The sequence below is a fragment of the Sminthopsis crassicaudata genome, chromosome 4 (assembly GCF_048593235.1).
Source record: "Sminthopsis crassicaudata isolate SCR6 chromosome 4, ASM4859323v1, whole genome shotgun sequence".
NCBI lineage: Eukaryota > Metazoa > Chordata > Mammalia > Dasyuromorphia > Dasyuridae > Sminthopsis > Sminthopsis crassicaudata.
Genome location: NC_133620.1, coordinates 326,215,732 through 326,235,123, shown reverse-complemented (window position 1 = coordinate 326,235,123; position 19,392 = coordinate 326,215,732). Strand labels below are relative to the sequence as shown.

The following is a 19,392-nucleotide window of genomic DNA, read 5'->3' as shown; positions in this document are numbered from 1 at the left end:
TTCCCTCCCCCCGATAACTGGCAATCCCATACATTTTACATGTATTACAATACAACCTAGGTACAATATATGTGTGTAAATACCATTTTCTTGTTGCACATTAATTATTAGCTTCTGAAGGTATAAGTAACCTGGGTAGATAGACAGTAGTGCTAACAATTTACATTCACTTCCCAGTGTTCCATCTCTGGGTGTAGTTATTTCTGTTATTTTAAGAATGTCTTTATTAAGACATATGTGACCGATCACAAAAAAAAACAAAGGAAGGATGGTCCAGTGGATACAGTACCAGTCCTAAAGTCAGGAGGACCTGAGTTCAGATCTCAATATTTAATTTAATATTTAACTTCCATTTTCCTTTGATCCTAGGCAAGTCACTTAACCCCAATTGCCTCAGGAAAAAAAAAAAGCACAAAGAAAAATGGATGGAGATAGTTCTCACAAACATTGCTATCATAATTTTTCCCCTATCCAGTCCATCTTCCCCTCAGCTTCTAAAGTGATCATCCTAAAGCCAAAATCCACTCCCCATCCCAAACCCCATTCCTCTCAATAAACTTCCTATCACCTCAAGGATCAAAGACAAAATTCTCTGGTGTTCAAAACCCTTGAAAACCTTTCTCATACACATATATTTTTTGTCTTCATATTCTTTCTATTGCCCATATACTTTGATACAATGACACTGGTCTCCATACCATTTTTCACACAAGAAACTCCTTCTCTGGGCATTTTAACTAGCTGTTTCCCATGATGGAATTCTCTCCCTTTTTATTTCTATCTGCTCCTGACTTTCCTGGCTTCTTTTAAGTTTCAGCTAAAATTCTACTTTCTACAAGAAGCTTTTCTTGATTTCTCTTAATTCTATGCCTTCCTTTTATTGTTTCCAATTTATGTAGCTTGTTTGTATAGTTATTTATATATTGTCTCCTCCATTAGATTTGAGTTGCTTAAAACCAGAAATTAACTTTTGCCTTACTTTGTATCTCCACAGCTTAGCATAGTATATAATATTTAGTAGGCATTTAATAAATGTTTATTAGCTGACTGATTAAAATCTTGGAAATCCCACTGCTAAACATTTATCCTTTAAGGATCAAAACAGAAAGGTCCCATAGATGCCAAAATATTCATTGCTACTCTTTTAGCAGTAGTAAAGAACTGGAAGGAAAGTTGATGACCATTGACTGGGAAATGGTTGAATAAATTTGGGTACATAAATGTAGTAGAATATTATTCAGTTATAATAATACAAATATAAAGAATTCAGAGAAACACAGGAACAATTATGTATATGAACTAATACAAACCAGGAAAACATTTTGAAAAGTAAAATATCTAGAATATTAAGGGAAATAATGAAAAGAGTTAGGGGAGATAGAATTGTACTTCCAGTGCTATATATTATAAAATAGCAACCCAATCATCAAAATGACCTAGAATTAGTTTTAAAATATATAGAGAAATCAATTAACACAAATGGAAGAATTAGAAACAGTGGAAATTAATAATCTAGTGCTTGATCAAGTAGAAAATATAAACTACTTAGGAAGAAACAAATTGTTTGGTAAAAATTGCTGGCACAACTGGAAGGTAATCTGGAAAAAAAAATGTTAGACTTAGACCAAAGTATCATACAACATTCCATAATATAGTCTGAGTGGACACACAGTCTTAATATTAAAGATCATACTATAAAAATTTAGAAGAAAATAAATCATATAGCTCTCACAGTTGTAAATAGCCAATATGCTCAGCCAAATATAAGATAGAAGATACAAAAGATAAAATTGATAGCTTTGATTACATGAAAATGAAAAGCTTCTGCATGGACAATATTAATGCATCTAGGATAAGAAGGAAAGTGGTTGAATGGGGAAATTTTTTTCTTATCAGATTTATCTTATAAGATTTTGGCATTTAAAATATATCAACAATTAATAAATAGATTATAAGACTATTAACTATTCCCCAGTAGATATATGATCAAAGGATATGAACAAATAGTCTCAAAAACCTACAAAACACATGAAAGAATGCTCTATATTATTACTAATAAAATAAATTCAACTAAAAACAATCCTGTGGTTCCATCTCATACATTGCAAATTGACAAACATGACAAAAAATGGTAATAGTTAATATTGGAGAGATTGGGACACACTAATATTTGTTGGTAAAGCTATGAATTGGTAGCATAACAATTTGGAATTATACCAAATGACTACAATGCTTATAGTACATACATTTTTATTTTTAAACCAGAGACTCTCTTACTAGGCTTATACTTCCAAGGAAACCACCAATAAGGAGAAAGCCCCCATATACATCAAAATAGTCATAGCCATACTTTTTTAATTGGAAAGAAAATATATAGGTTCCATCAATAGAAGAATGTATAACTAAACTCTATTATGTGAATGTAACAGAATGTTATCTTGGTATAAGAAATTATATATTATAAATACCAAAGAAGCGTGAAAAGATTTACATGAATTGATACAGAGGGAAGTAAGCAGTCAAGAAAAAAATATATGCAATTACAACAATATAAATGGAAAAAAAAAACCACATGAATCTAACAAAATTATAAAGATCAAACATGTCTCAAATGAAGAGATATGAGAAAAGCCACCTCTTTGTGGATGTCAGAGATGCACAAAAACTATACAGGTTTTTGATCTTTTTCAACATATCGATCAATTTGTTGACTTTTTCTCTTTAAGAAATATGGTTTGTTATATGGGATAATTCTCTAGGAGGGATAAAAGGAGAAGTAACTTGATGAAAACATAAGATCAACAAAAAAAGTTTTTAAAAAAATGGTTTAAAAAAACTACTTAAAAAAAATGCCTATTTGTAATAAGGAAAGGGTGGTGGGTGTAGGGATTTTCATTACTATCATGACATGGATCTGCTGATCAAACAATCTGTCCTATAGAAACTTAGAGCAGAGTTTAGAGAGCAAAGAGCACAGAAGTATATGTTAATCCGGTTGAGGAGGGGTATGGCAGCTTCATAGTCATGGGAATTGTGATTCTAATTGCTTAGCTGGAGGATTATCATAGAAAGCAATTCTGGGGCAACTTTTCCGGGAGTGGAATGAGAGAAAAAAGGGTGGGGGGCTTCAGGTCAATATAGACTTCTCCTAAATTTTGCTTCTGAGGAAAAGATTTTTCAACTTTATGTATACTGCAGGGTATTTGTAGTGTTTATTCTTTTCTTATCCCATTATCTGCCAGGTCAGCACTCTGCCTGCTGCCTAATCTAGCTCAAATCCTGGTTTAGCCTTCAGCTTATTCATCTTGGAGCCACTGACCTGAATTTAAATCAAAGGACTAGAGTTTAGTACTGAAAGGGACCTTAGAAATTATCTTGTTCTACCTTAAAGTCACATAGGTAAAAAGTAACAAGGCCACAATTCAAACTATTTATTTCCTGATTCAAATTTAGCACTCTTTCTACTATGCCATGTCATCTTATGCATCCAGGTATAAAATAGAGAAAAAGCCACCCAGCCCAGACATGCTTGCAATGATAGGGCTATTTAGACTATATGCCTATTACCATATGATACAGCACTGGATTTAGAATAAAAGAACCCAGGTCACAGACCTAGTTCCATTATACTGCACTGATGGAATGATCTGCTCCCATCTCTCCTCCTGTCTCCTTCCCCACCCCCGTCCTAAGAATTCTCAGGGAGCCCTAACTGACTAGATATAGCTTAACTTCTTGTGGCCACAGTCTTCCCCCTCTGAGACTTCCCCAGGGGTCAAACTTTACTCCCAAATCCATCCTATCTACCAGTCTTCCAAGGGTCTTCTGAGGTACCAGCCTAGTTTCTAGACCTTCTATAGAGGTCATTCCCAATTTAGACACACTCTGAATGTCCATCCTCCCTCCTGTTCAGAATCCCCCCAAAGTTGTCTTTTACCTATACTTACATACTGCCCGTCAGGTCTCCTGTGAATTACAAGACTCGGTATTACCACAAGGACAGAAAGGAAGGTCCCTAAATTATCTAATTTCTCTCCAGTCACTGATAATCTAATTTATTTCTCAATTATTAATATAGTCTTATCTATCGTACTCTATCTACTCCAGTGGTTCTGAACCCTTTTCATTGTGTAAACCCCACTGACCACTTCCCTTTCATTACCCTCAATCCTATTCCTTTCACCCCTCCCAATGACCCATTCCAGATCTGTCATCGCTACCACTTGGCTCTCTAAAATTCCTTTTCCACAAATAACAAGCTTGCTTTCATTTTAAATCATCTCATTTCCTATGCTCTCCATCTTCTGGCTCTTAGGAAATCTGTCGTTCTCCTGATAACAATATGTCCCGGTTCCCTCTCCAAAGTCATTTACGTTTGAATTTATATTCCACTTCCAATTCAGAAGTTGTGGGGGAGGGGCCCAGAATAATTCTTGCTTCCCTCTGCCACTTCCAGACTCTCCCTGTACCTCCATTAATAATCTCTCCTCCTTTGGAGTTTATTTTATCCATATTTATCACCCAACCAAGATTCTAATAGCTGTTATCTATCAGCCCCCAAGACACTCTTCTCTCTTGATGAATTTGATGTCTCAGTCATGCTCTTTCTCAACATCTCAACTGTAGCACTCATAAAGGGGACTTCAACATACATACTGATTCTCTCTTAATTACTTTAACCTTTCAGTTCATCAATTTACTGACTTTCCAAGACCTGGTTTTCCACCCCACAAAACTGCACATAAAGGTGGTCATACTCTTGATCTTCTGATCAACACCTAAAATTCATCACATTTCCGTGTTCATGAACTCTGAAATTCCTTTATGTGCATTGCTATTGCACCTCTCCCTCTGACTTGCAACACCAAACCATGTTTGTTCTTTGTCCTCACAAACTTACTTTGTCCAACTTCTAATCCCTTTAGCTCTCAGTGCTTTTACAATCTATCACCCCTGATCAGGCTACACTTTCCTCCTTTCCTCATCATGACCTTTTAATGGATCAGTTGAACTTATACTGGTCTTTACAATTGTGTCCTTTGGCCCTTTATCCCATTATCAGTCATGCTTTGCGAACCCAACCTTGGATTACTCCCACCATCTGCCACCTTTGCTTCTATTTATATGCTGCTAAATGCAGCTAAAGAAAAACCATAAAATCCTTTCTGGATCCACTATTAATTTGTTATATAATCTCAACTAAGCTTTCATTGCAGCAAGGTAATTCCTTTACACTTCTCTAATTAATTTAATATACCATTCACAACAGTGGTTTTTTCAACCCATTTTATGCTACCATAAATCTCCCATGGCACACCCCTCCTCCCACTATGGAACTATCTCAATTGAGAATATTACCTCAGATCTCAATGAAAAAAATGAGGTCATTTTAATGTGAAAAGATGTTTAATGTGATTGTATATGTACTATCAGATTGATTTCTATCTTGGGAGGGAAGAAAAAAAATGAAAATGAAAATCTTATAAAAGTAAATGTCAAAAACTAATAAATATTTTTGAGATCATATTCTAAGAGTTCTCTCTTCTTCCCTCTTCCTCATCTCACTCAAATGTTTTCTGTGATATCAGCTCCTTCACCTCTGCTTCACATAAATAGGCATTTTCCTTGTCAAGGCAAACTCCCCAATTTTTACCCTTAAATCCCATTCCATCCTATCTCCAAAAGCTTTCTCCCTCCACTATTCCCACTACTTTATTAATTTTCATCTCTCCCTATTTACTGACTTCTTTGCTGCTGTCTACAAGCATGTCTTTGACTCAATTGTTCTCAAAAAGCCCTCATTTGAAAAAAAAAAAAAAAAAAACAATCCTCAAAAAGCAACCCCACTAACAATTGTCCCTTTTGTGGACAAACTTCTTTAGAAAGCTGTCTACAATCAGTTTAGCCATTGCTTTTTTCTTCCTTCTTCTAAACTCTTTGTAGGTTGGCTTTTGACCTCATATCATCCTTCAACTGAAACAATTATCTCCAAAGTTACTAGTTTTACCAGTTTTAACTAACGTCCCTTCATTCTCATCCTTCTTGACCTCCCTGAAACCTTTAACACTGTGTATATAGAGTCAAGATGGTACATTAGGGGTAGCCACCCCAGCCGAACTCTTCCTACAAATAAATGCCTCAAATCAAATTTTGGAGTGACAGAGCTAACAAAAGATTGGGATGAGACATTTTTCCTATCTAAGAAAATTTAAGAGGTCCAGAGGAGATGTCTGTAAGAGCTTATATACACTGTGATAGCAATGATAGCACCTTGTTTACTAGTGTCTCAGACAATAAAAGGATCAGAATTTTTCTGAAAGAGATTACAGGACCCCGTTGCTGACACTAGATAATAGTGATTGGTTATTCTATTACCCACATGTAGTTTTGGGTCACAATTCCAAGGCAAAGAGAAGCACGAAAGCTTCTAGCTATGGGGACAAGGAGTGGGCTTCCTGGATAAAGACCAGAGCATAAATCAAGAAAACAGGGACCATACCTCTCCCAGGATCAGACCACCTTGAGGAAAGCCTAACTTTAATATAAAGTTCAAAGTCAAGAACTAGGGTGGTAAAATGGGCAAACAATAACAACAAAAATTGACCATAAAAGCTACCATAATTATAGGGGAAATCAATACGTAGTCAGAAAAAGAAAAAGATCATAATATGAAACAACTACCCAAAAAGCCTCAATGAAAATTTTTAATTAGATCCAAAGCGAATAAGAATTCATAGAAGAGTTAGAGATAAGAGCAATGGAGCAAAAATGGGAAAAGAAATGAGAGTGATACAAGAAAATTATGAAAAGAGAATTAATAGTTTGATTAAAGGAAAACCCAAAAAATGAAGAAAATTACATCTTATAAAACAAAAAAAGTCTAATGGCAAAAGAGACTCAAAAATTCACTGAAGAAAAGAACTCTTTAAGAAGCAGAATTAGCCAAATGGAAAAAAAGTACAAAAGTTCAATGAAGAAAATAATTTAAAACCTAGAATTGTGTAAGTGAAAGTTAATGACTCCATGAGACAATGAGAAACAATAAGAACAGGAAGGTGGAGTTTTTGGTTTGGGATTCCAGGTCAGAGAGGAGAGCTGAAGTGAAGCCAAAGGAGCCATCCCTCCAACCCAGCACTGGAGGTAGTAACAGTAATAAGTTCTCATCAAAAAATGAGCAAGCAAAAGAGAAAGAACCTAATCACAGAAACTTACTATGGGAAGAGGGAAAGGTAGGATTCATTTTCAGAGGAAGCCATTGAAGAAAATAAAAAAGAAACTTCTACCCCAAAAAGTAATGTTAAAAGGCTACCTGCCCCAAAAGAATTTATAGAAGAACTCAAAAAAAATCTAAAATCAAATGAGAGATATTGAGGAAAAACTAAAAATTAATAAAAAAAAGAATCATCCAAGAAAAACAAGAATATTATGAAAAGAAAGTCAATCAACTAGAAAAGGAGATCCAGTCTTAAAGAAGAAATAATTCTTTGAAAATTAGAATTGGGCAAGGGGAAGTCAGAGAAGCTCTAAGAGACTAAGAAATAACAAAACAAAACATAAAGAATGAAACGATAGAACACAATGTAAAATATTTTATAAGAAAAACAATAGTTCTGTAGAACAGATCAAGAAAACCAAACCTAACATTGAACTACCTGAAAACTATGATCAAAAAGAGAACTTTGATACATTAATGTAAGAAATAATCAAAGAAAATTGTCCTGGGGTGATAGAACAAGAGGGGAAAGTAGAAATAGAAAAAAATCTATTGATCACTACTTCAAAGAGATCCTACAATGAAAACATATAAAGCTAAATTCTTAAAACTCCAGATAAAAGAGAAAATTTTATAAGAAACAAACAAAAAAATCCCAATAATTCAAATATACTGGAGCTACAATTAGAATTCTACAGGATTAATCAGCAGCTTCAATAAAATACCACAGGTCCTGAAATATTATATATTGAGAATCAAAAGAATGAGACCTGTGGCCAAAAATATCATCTGCAGCAAAACTAAGCATAATATTAATTTTTTTTAAAATGAGGATTCAATTAACTTACAGATTTTCAAGATTTTGTCTCAACCAAACTTGAATTCAATAGTAAATTTAACATATAAGAGCCAACATCAAAGACTATTTTCAAGGGACTCAACAAGGACAAACTTTATGTTTTATATGTGGAAATGTAAATTAAATGTCTAAGATTGACATCAGCAACTGGGTAATTCAAAAGAAAAATTAAGGCAGGACTGATTATAAGCAAAATTATCTAGGAAAAGATAAAAATAGTAATTAAGCAATACAAATAAGTTGCAGAGATAAAACTGACACAGAGGCATTAAATGGGAGAAAAGCATCCATTCTCCATTCAGCAATACTGGCCTTGTTTGATGCTCCATTTCCTGACTCTCTTGTTTTTTCATAATGGTTATATATATAGATATATCTATATGTGGATATCAATATAACTATATCTATACACACATATGCACCTATATATGCATATATGTATATGTATATATATGCATATTGATTGCATACACATATATGTATATTTATATGTACATAGTAGTTTGTATGTTGTCTCCCTACTGAGAAAAGGAACTATTTTTGCCCTTTTCCAGCACTTAGCATAAAGCCTAGCACATAATAAATATTTCATAAATGCTTGTTGACTTGTTGATAAGACTTGGCAATTTACTACTTTGAAAGCCTACAGCTTTGGGCAAATAATTTAATCTTTCTGCACCAGTTTCTTTATCTGTAGGGGATGGACTAGATAATCATAAAAATAATAATTAGCATTTATTTACTACTACTTAGAATATCTTCCTAGATCGCTTACATAATTCAGTGAAACTCTTGAACTATGCCTTGCAGGATTATCTGAGACTGATAATAGTGGAGGGTTCTGACAAAAGGTGAGCCATTGGAGAAGGACATAGCAAACTACTCCAGTATCTTTGCCAAGAAAGCCCCATGGACAGAATTAGCGTGGACAAATTCTTGGAGATAGTGGAAGACAGAAGGATCTGACATGCTATGGTCCACGGAGTCACAAATTGTTGGATATGACTAAACAAACGCCTGAACAACAACTACTACTAATACCAAGAGTAATAGCTAACATTTATTTAGCACTATGTGCCAGGTCCTACTAAGTGCCTTATGATGATTATCTCATTTGGTCCTCACAACAACCTCTGGGAGGTAAGTGATAGTTATTATATCTGTGTGATCATAGACCTTCTCAATAAAGTAAATAAAAGGGACAGTTAGATTATCTCTAAGATTTCCTTGCAGTCTATGACTTTCATTTCTTCTTTAATCTCAATCTTGGTTAGCCACAAGCGTCACTTAAGCTTTCTATTTGTAATTGTTTGATATATCAAATACTTATTATTAAGAACCTTCCATTTATTAAACCAAACTCAACATGGTTTTATGTTGTGTTTTTTTTTTTGTTTGTTTGTTTGCTTTGTTTTGTTTTTTTTAACAAATAACCATATTCTATTCTCCTAGAAAGATGTGCTTGCTTATTCAAAGATTTTCTGAAGTTTCCTAGCAATAATGGTTTTGGATATTTCTCCAAGGGTCCTAAAAAAACAATAAAATGCAATGTCTGGAGCCAACTGGGCGGCCTCCTCAGGTTCTCTTGTGCTTAAATTATTCCTTTCAGTAAAAAGAGAATAATAACTTTGATTATCAAATGTACAATCCCGTGCATAGCTAAGTCTCAGGGGATAACAAAGACACCCTCCCTCCTCTCAAGAAGCTCACATTCTTATCTCTAAGATTCTAAGATTAAACACCTGAGCTCCTCATGCTCCCATGATTGCTATGATCCAACTGAAGCTCACCAACAAGGGATCTGAGTAAAAAAAGGATCAGAGGATATCCAAGAAAAAGTATTGGCACGCCAGACCTATTTATATAACTTTGTGTTTTGCATTACCAGGTATATCTCTGGTCCTTTCTTCACCTCAAATAAACATAAATCATAGAACTGGATAGCTAGAAAGTGCTGTAGAACTCACCCAGTTCAGCTTCCACATTTTACAGAAAAGAAATTCAAGGAGGTGAATTGGCAATGGCAGACCTGGTACTTGAACCCAGGTATCTTAATTCCTGATTCAGAGAATAAAGCTGACTTTTTTTTAACCTCCAGGAGCAGAGTGATAGGTAAATAACTCTATTTAGCACATCAAACTCCACTCTCAGTTTACTCAGAATTTATCAGGAAAAGGGAGGCTTCTTCTGGGATTGGTTCTTGTAGGTAGAGAGGTAGCCTGTTTTTTTGAAGGTTGTGACAGCAAAAGAGTAAGTCTGGGAGAGGTCTTATCAAGCTGGAAAGACTTTGGGTCTGGACTGGCAATGTTCTGTGTGCCTATTATCCAAAATCCAGTCCAGGTTAATAAGCACAAAGAACCGATGTCATCGCTAGGTGAAAAGGACTTTTTGGAAGACCATCTATTAAGATGAGGAAGCTTGAGAAACTGAGTCACTGGAAGTTACTACACTAAAGAGATCATGGATCTCGTTAAATATCAGAGTTATCAAGGTGTGTAGCTATGGTGGCTTGCTTACCTTGCTTGTTGGATGAATTGCACGGCTTTCTCTGCAAACTTTTCTGTAAGACTCGTGAGATTGACTGGCTGTTCCACAATGTTGAAGTTCTCGTACAGAGGAAGGCCCACGTTAGAGTAACAGTTTTTCCCAGGGCTGCTGTGTAGAACCATAGATATTCACTTACTTTACTTTTACTTTTACTATTGTAATAAGCAAGGTAATTCTGTAGCCTTGGAAGGGGGAAGAAGGTTTTTTTTTTTGTTTTTTTTCATCTAGCCATATAAATACAAGATATTTACCAGTTATCCCTAAAAAGTCTGTCAGCTTTCTATTCTCTACTTCCCCGAGGAAGATATGTTTGCTCAACCTTTACAAGTGGATATATTTTCCAGGCTGTTGTGATGAATGTTCAAAACACTCATTAACTCTCTTCATTTACTCTTGTTGTTTGTTTTTAATGAATGAATAATCAAAGAACTGTAGGATGTCAGAGCTAGCTGGGATCTTGGAGAGGTTCTAGTTCCACTTTATTTTACATAGGAATAACCTGAGTTTTAGAAAGAGAAAGTGATTTGTTCATGGTCACAGTGAGAAAAGAAGGAAAGAAAAAGGATTAAGTGTCTATCTGTGCTAAGTGTGCTTTATAATTGTTGTCTCATTTAATGCTTACCAAAACCCATTATTATTAATTATTATTGCTATTATATTTCCCATTTTATAGTTGAGAAAAACAAGTTAAGTAATTTGTCCAGGGTCACACAGTAAAATCTAAGTAAATTTGGACTCAAATCTTCCTGACTTGAAGACCTGTGTCCTACTTACTGATTTGTGCAACTTCTATCATTTAGATTATATTTCTTTACTGCTCTCAGATTTGTAGACCGTTTTCTTGGCAAAAAACCTGTGTGTTAGGTGTCCTGTGCATGTATGTGGGTGTGTACACACACTTGCACACACACACACACACACACACACACACACACACACACACACACACTGACTTCCCACCATTGAATTTTGCAACAGAATCTTTCTTTATTATCTTATTATATTACCAAAAGGTCAGTAATGACCATAAAACAAACTTAAGAAAAAGAGAGAAAATGATGTATAGATTGAATGAATTCCAAACATCTATATTTATAACTTCACTGAGATTCTTTCCCTTCTAGGAACAAGGCCTCCGCCAACAATTTTTCTGCTTGGTTTCATTATTTGTTGAAAGATTAAAGGTCACATCACATGTGTTTGAGGGCTTTGTGTTCATATCAGGTGACTCAAAGACTTGGAGCTTGAAAATTCCATAGGGTCATTTAGAAGGAAAAATGCATCATTGAATTCAAATAGCAATTGCTGAACCTACCTTTATGTCCTCAACTCTGGACATACAAAGGCAAAAATGAAAAAATAATCCTTGCTTTCAAAGATCTCTTGTTCTCCTGGGGAGTGTAAAACAACATGTACATAGAAAAATCAGTACAAAATATGGAAAAAGTAAATATAAGGTGTTGAGAGGGGAATGTGTAGGCTCTGAATGGAAGTAAGGATTTACTGAAACATGGGAATAAGCTTATATAAACACATAAAGTTGAAAGATAGAAGAGTCATTTACAAGAAATAGCAAATAGGTCATCTTAACTAGATCATAGCAGTGACTCATTTTCCCCAAACTGCCTGACCTATGAAAATGAGAAGGTGGAATAAATGAATCTATAAGGTTTCTTCTAATCCAAAACATCCAATAATTCTAACCAAGTGGTCAAATATATACATATAATTTTCCAAATAAAGAAATGTGCCTGTGAAAAGGGAACATTATTACTTTGTTCATATTTTTTCACTTAGTATAGAGGCTGCATTTATTTAAAGCACATTCTATCTGAATATACTTTTTTACTCCTAATGTCTGTTGAATATAATCTTCTAGAAAGGAAGAACTATTTTTTTTTTAAATTTTTGTCTTTGTATTCTCAGTACCTAGCACAGTGTCTGGTATATAAAGATAGGCTCAGTAATTTCTAGTTGAATTGAGTGAAGTACCTTGTAACTATTCCAAGAAAGAGTCTGCCTACACCATTACTGTCTCTCTTCTCTGGTAAGCAACAAGAAATTAAGTATGACTTCTGCTTAATTCAATTTCTATGGACCCATATACAGATGAGTACCAAACGGTTGTTTTGGATGTTACCTTTGTAATGGAGCTGCTGCAGGTGGGCAGGCTGGGCAGGGTGGGTGATTGTAGCCAGGGGTGTCGCTACAGCCCATATCATGACTGTAAGGAATTCCAAAGTAGTAACTGAAGCCTGTGGTCAAAGCAATGAGGTTAGCTTCCCAAATCACAGCAGTGTTGTCCTAGCAGCAGCATTCCCACACGACCTCCTGATTTTTAATTCCCAATAATTTAATAGCATAAGGTATGCAATTTAAAAGGGATTTGGTTAACATCCCTTTCCTTGTATTCAAAGAAAAAATATTGCTAGTTTCTAGCTGTAAGCCTCAATCTGCTAACTTGGAAACAGCATTCTGTAAGTAAGGGATTAACCCACATGAGGAAGAACTGATGAGAAAGAATTTAGGGAGTGCTTGGGCTTCTGGTTCAATAAATGTTAATACCAACTTATAACTTCATTTAGTCACAAAGCAAAATTAAATGATATTCAAATACACTCCTCCACACTTCTTCTCTCCCACACAAGCATTTATCTTGAGATTATATCTACATGCATGAAGAAGCAGTACAAGGTGGAAAGGGTATTGGAAATGGCTTCAAAGCAGCTGGATTCAAATTCTGAATCTATTTGGGTAAAGCAAGTAGATCTCATTGGGTCTCTACCTTCATTTATAAAATGAAAAGTTTGGTCAGGATGATTTCTAATGTCTATTCCAACTCTAAATATCACGACCTTTCAAAACTAGTATATAGAAGACTTACATGACACAAATACAATTTTTCAGTTCTTCTCTCGATTTTGTTTTTGTGTATCACCACAATATAAGTATACACAATAATAATAATTCACACTTTTTTTTAACTTTAAGATTTCAAAATGCTTTGCATACATTATTGCATTTGAACTTATAACATCCTTGTGAAGTAGGTGCTATTTCCCATTTTAATAGGAATAAGTTGAATTATAATGATTCCCATTTTACCAATGATAAACTGAAGCTCAGAAAGATTAAGTAACTCATCAGAGTCAAATAGGTAGTAAATGTGGGAGGCAGAATTTGAACTCTGGTCTTCAAAATCTAATCCTTTCTCTGATATACAAAAGAGACACTGTTTAAAAGCTAGAGTGTCTTTACAAACCTAGTCTCAAAAGAATTACTACTTACAAAGGCCTCAGAGGCTGGATAGAGGACTTCTCTACTATACTTTGTTGCTGCAGAATTGACTATCCCATCCTTAAGGTCACATTCTCAAAATATAATTATATTCAGTAAGCATTGACTATAACAAGGTGAGCTTAGCTTGATGAATATGTCACCCAATACAAACTTATGATGGGGTTACACTTTACTGACTAACTCACAATCTATTAATCTCCCCACTCCATCCCTTTGGAGCATAAAAAGCACATAAAGATATAAGCTTGCCCTCTGAGACATATACATTGACCTCCTCTGAAACCATTCTCCCAGCACTACACTTGAAGTGAAAATCCCCAGAAGGTTAGGTGACTACTACTCAGGGTTCTTTCAAATAATCTTAAGGGACTGAATTTCCATTAATGTTGCTCATGAGCCTCTACTTGTGTGTTTTCCACTGAGTCAACCAGATTTAAATTAGCTTTAATTTTTAAAAAAATGAAGTATTGAGTGAATATAATAAAAAGAGTTGCTATAAAATATTACTCCTCTCCTGTTTCCCTCTTTCCCACAGAATCCTGCAAGTATACACATCTTCCATGCAAAAAGTCCTATGGCCAAGTCCTATTCTCCTTTCTAATTATTTAGGACTTAGCCAAACATTATGATCAAGATATAGGAAAAGTCCTCAATACCTAATCTGTTTTGTCAGTTGATCAGTAAAGTCAATTACAGGGGAAACATCAACACTCACATAAGTATAATGTAATTTTGAGAGCACTAATAATTAGGGGGATCAAGAAAGATATATGCAGAAAGTAAGACTTGAGGTCAACTCTTAAGAGACCTAGGGATTCTACCAAGCAGAGGAAGTAGGGAAAGCATTCCATTCATGGAAACAACGGCATGGAGGTAGAAGATGAAATACTACAAACTTTCTCAATTTTTCTTCAATCTTCCTTTAACCACGAAATTTCTTACTACTCCAGTTTTAGAGGAAAGGTACTCCTTTTTGCCTAAGCTAAGTCCTTTGATTGTACTGTCAGTGAAGCTCAGAACCGGAAAACAGTAGTCATTTCATCCAATTCATAGCTAAAACAGCAATCTACTTTACAAAATTATAAGTCTGTAAGTGATCATCTAGTTTTCCCTTGAAGACTTTCAGTTATAAGGAACTCAATATTTTTTATTCTGTCCCCTTCTACCTCCTATGTGAACCTATCAGTCATTACTTCTCATGAAAGATCAGGCCTATTCATTTCTAAAATTTTATATAAAGAACTGACTCAGATTTATAAGAATATAAATCATTCTCCAGTTGACAAATGGTCAAAGAATATGAACAGATAATTTTCAGATGGAGAAATTAAAACCATTTTTAGACATATGAAAAGATGCTCTAAATCATTATTGAGCAGAGAAATGCAAATTAAGACAATCTGAGGTACTACACACCTCTCAGATTGGCTAAAATAATAAGAAAAGATAATGATGAATGTTGGAGGGGATGTGGGAAAACTGGGACATTAGTACCCTGTTGGTGGGGTTGTGAACTGAGCCAACTATTCTGGAGAGCAAATTGGAATTATGACCAAAGGGCTATCAAATTGTGCATACTTTTGATCCAGCAGTGTTTCTACTGGGCCTGTATCCCAAAGAGATCATTAAAAAGGGGAAAGGACCCATATGTGGCAAAAAATGTTTGTGACAGGCCTTTTAATCATGGCAAGAAATTGGAAATTGAATGAATGCCCATCAGTTGGAGAATGGCTGAATAAATTATGGTATACAAGTGTTATGGAATATTATTGTTCTATAAGAAACAATCAGCAGGATGATTTGAGAGAGGCCTGGAGAGACTTCAATGAACTTATGCTAAGTGAAGTAAATAGAACTAGGAGTACATTGTACATAGCTACAATAAAATTATATGATGATCAACTGTGATGGATTTGACTCTTTCCAACAATGAGATGATTCAAGCCAGTTCCAATGGTCTTGTGATGGAGAGAGCCATTTATACCCAGAATCCTCTGACTGTGGGACTGAGTACAGATCACAACATAGCATTTTTTATCTTTACTGTTGTTTGTTTGCATTTTTTTCTCTTTTTTTCCTTTTTGATCTGATTTTCCTTGCAGAGCATGATAATTGTAGAAATATGTATAAAAGAATTGCACATGTTTAACATATATTGGATTACTTGTCATCTAGGGACAGGGAAAGGGAATGAGAAAAAATGAAACAAAGGATTTGCAAGAGTGAATATTTAAAACTATCTATGTATATGTTTTGAAAATAAAAAGCTTTTAAAAAAGACAAGGCTTATTCAGAAAAGGCATATCACTATTCATAAGCAACTTGGTTTCTGATTGCCCTAGCTTTAGAGATAGAAACAGAGTGTTATTGTGGGAAGATCACAGACTCAGTAAGATGGGCCACTGTTAAAAGTTAGTGTTAGGTGAGATACTCATCAAGGTAAGCACATCATGTTACAATCAATATATACTGAGTGTTTTTATTTTGAGAATGTATCCTGGACTAAAGGATATTTAAATTCTGTAAAAACAAACTGTGTTTGTAACAGGGAAGTACTCAATCAAGCTTTCTCAGGTTTTTAAAGCCAGAATTTTAAAGACATTCCTACTTGTAAATACTTTTTCTTTTGGCATATTAAATAGGGAACTGGATTTAGAACCAGGAAGATGTGTCCCTTAGCTCTTTCCCCTACATAAAAAGTGTTCTTGCCTCTCTACTATCCTTGAGAATCTTATCCTTCCTCTTCACTGGTAAATTTCAAGGAAGTACTCTACTCTATTGCTTCATTACTCATTTACTCCTCAACTTTTGCAATCTAACTTCAATCCCCATTACTTCTCTATAATAGTTACAAGAATATTAATAATCTCCTTATTACTAAATCAAATTATTTTTTTCCATCTTTAGTTTTTTTTTTTTTTTTTTGTTACTTTGACACTGCTGGCCATACTTTATATGGTGAAATTCTCTTCTCTTGGAGTAAATGACACTATATTCTTTCTATATTTTTGTCTTGCCCTCTCCCACCCTTGTCTCTTTATTCATACATTTGCTTATGCTTAGAACAAAGTTCCTCTTTCCATCTCTATTTCTGGAAATCTCTTGATTCTACAAAGTGTTGGGCTCCTCTTTAAAGAAGATCTTCAATAAAAGGCTAGCTGACCGCTAGTTGAGTATGTTGTTGAAGAGTTTCTTAGGAATTCAGGCATAGGTTGGACTATTTAGGTTCTGAGACAACTCTAGGACCCTGTAATTCTGTACTTTTTTTTTTAATTACATCTTTTTATTTATAAGATATATGCATGGGTAATTTTACAGCATTGATAATTGCAAAATCTTTTGTTCCAATTTTTCCTCTCCTTCCCTCCACCCCCTTCCCCAGATGGCAGGTTGACCAATACATGTTAAATATGTTAAAATATAAATTAAATACAATATATGTATGCATGCCCAAACAGTTATTTTGCTGTATAAAAAGAATTGGACTTTGAAATAGTGTACAATTAGCCTATGAAGGAAATAAAAAATGCAGGTGGACAAAAATAGGGGGATTGGGAATTCTATGTAGTGGTTCATAGTCATCTCCCAGAGTTCTTTCGCTGGGTATAGCTGGTTCAGTTCATTACTGCTCTATGGGAACTGATTTGGTCCATCTCATTGTTGGAGAGGGCCACGTCCATCAGAATTGATCATCATATAGTATTGTTGTTGAAATATACAACGATCTCCTGGTCCTGCTCATTTCACTCACCATCAGTTCATGCAAGTCTCTCCAGGCCTTTCTGAAATCATCCTGTTGGTCATTTCGTACAGAACAATACTATTCCATAATATTCATATACCATAATTTATTCAGCCATTCTCCAATTGATGGGCATCTACTTAGTTTCCAGTTTCTGGCCACTACAAAGAGGGCTGCCACAAACATTCTTACACAGACAGGTCCCTTTCCCTTCTTTAGTATTTCTTTGGGATATAAGCCCAGTAGTAGCACTGCTGGGTCAAAAGGTATGCACAGTTTGATAACTTTTTGAACATAGTTCCAAATTGCTCTCCAGAATGGCTGGATGTATTCACAATTCCACCAACAATGTATCAGTGTCCCTGTTTTCCCATATCTCTCCAACATTGTGCATTTTCTTTCCCTGTCATTTTAGCCAATCTGACAGGTGTGTAGTGTATCTCAGAGTTGTCTTAATTTGCATTTCTCTGATTAATAATGACTTGGAGCATCTTTCCATACGGCTAGAAATAGTTTCAATTTCTTCGTCTGAGGCTTTTCTGTTCATATTCTTTGACCATTTATCAATTGGAGAATGGCTTGATGACTTATAAATTAGAGTCAGTTCTCTCTATATATTTTGGAAATGAGGCCTTTATTACAACCTTTGACTGTAAAAATGTTTTCCCAGTTTATTGCTTCCCTTCTAATCTTATCTGCATTAATTTTGTTTGTACAAAAACTTTTCAATTTGATATTAATTCTGTACTTTTCAAAGTCAAATTTACCATCTCTTCCAGGAAGTTCCATTGGGCCAGATTTCTTTATTGCCTTAAAATTAAATAACTCTGATTCTTAATGATTGGTCATCTAAAATAGGTCCTGGATTAAGCCCCAATTGGTCATTGTTTGGGCCCTGATTGGCTCAGAGTGAATGTAAATAGGAATTGTTTCTCTTTGACCAATCTCTTAAGGTCTTCCCCTCCCAGACTGGGAGATTTTATTTTATTGTTGTTATTGTTTTGACTAAGTAAAAGAGGTTATTCTTAGCCTCAGTCACTAGATTCAGTCAATGAATGGACAGTGCCTTAATCACATTGAGAATTATTAAAGACCTTAGCTTAAAAAGGGTCCACTGAATGAAGGGCCATCTCCAGTTGTACTGATCTATATCTTGCCACTGGATCCAGATGGCTCAAGTGAGATTACTGATTTTGCACAACCCTCCTTCATTTAAATCCTCCACTTGCATGTCACAGCATCTTCTCACTGATGTCATTGGTCCCCTTAGAGAACCAAAGGACAAACAACATCTGTTCCAACTTCACCTAAAAATGAAATCTCCCCTCAAATTTCTCATGACACATTGTTTAGGCCTCTCTTTTGCATTTATCATACTAAATTGGGTCATAATTTTCCATAGGTCATTTCTTATTCTAATCTTCATTAAATGATTAATTCCTTGAGAGAAAGGGCTAGCATCATATCAGTATTTGTATCCCTGAAAAGTACCTACCACAATGCTTTATATATTGTAGACACTTAATAAATATGGCTGAATTTGTTTGAATTTACTGGAACTCTAAATCATAGACAAAAGTGGGCTCACAGAGGTCTAACAGTAGTAGATATTTAATTACTTGGGTATAGATGCTGTGTGAAGCCTGTCATGCTTCATATATTGGAGAAGACATTTATCTCTGGTACCTATAGCCTCTTCTCCATTTCCACTACAATCACCCCAGCACAAGC

The 19,392-nt window shown here is 34.9% G+C and overlaps 1 protein-coding gene across 9 annotated transcripts in view; it reads right to left on the bottom strand.

The window, feature by feature from the left end:
• The window catches only part of ARSG (arylsulfatase G), a 203,685-nt gene that overhangs the window by 68,236 nt on the left and 116,057 nt on the right, over positions 1 to 19,392 (bottom strand). For 8 of the 9 annotated variants that reach the window (XM_074260599.1, XM_074260594.1, XM_074260593.1 and 5 more), the window contains 2 exons: positions 12,760 to 12,874; positions 10,590 to 10,727 (listed from right to left, as the gene is read on the bottom strand). In XM_074260599.1, coding sequence (XP_074116700.1) covers positions 10,590 to 10,727; positions 12,760 to 12,874 — 253 coding nt within the window. The remainder of the gene's footprint in view (positions 1 to 10,589; positions 10,728 to 12,759; positions 12,875 to 19,392) is intronic. The other variant, XM_074260597.1, reaches the window with a different exon arrangement.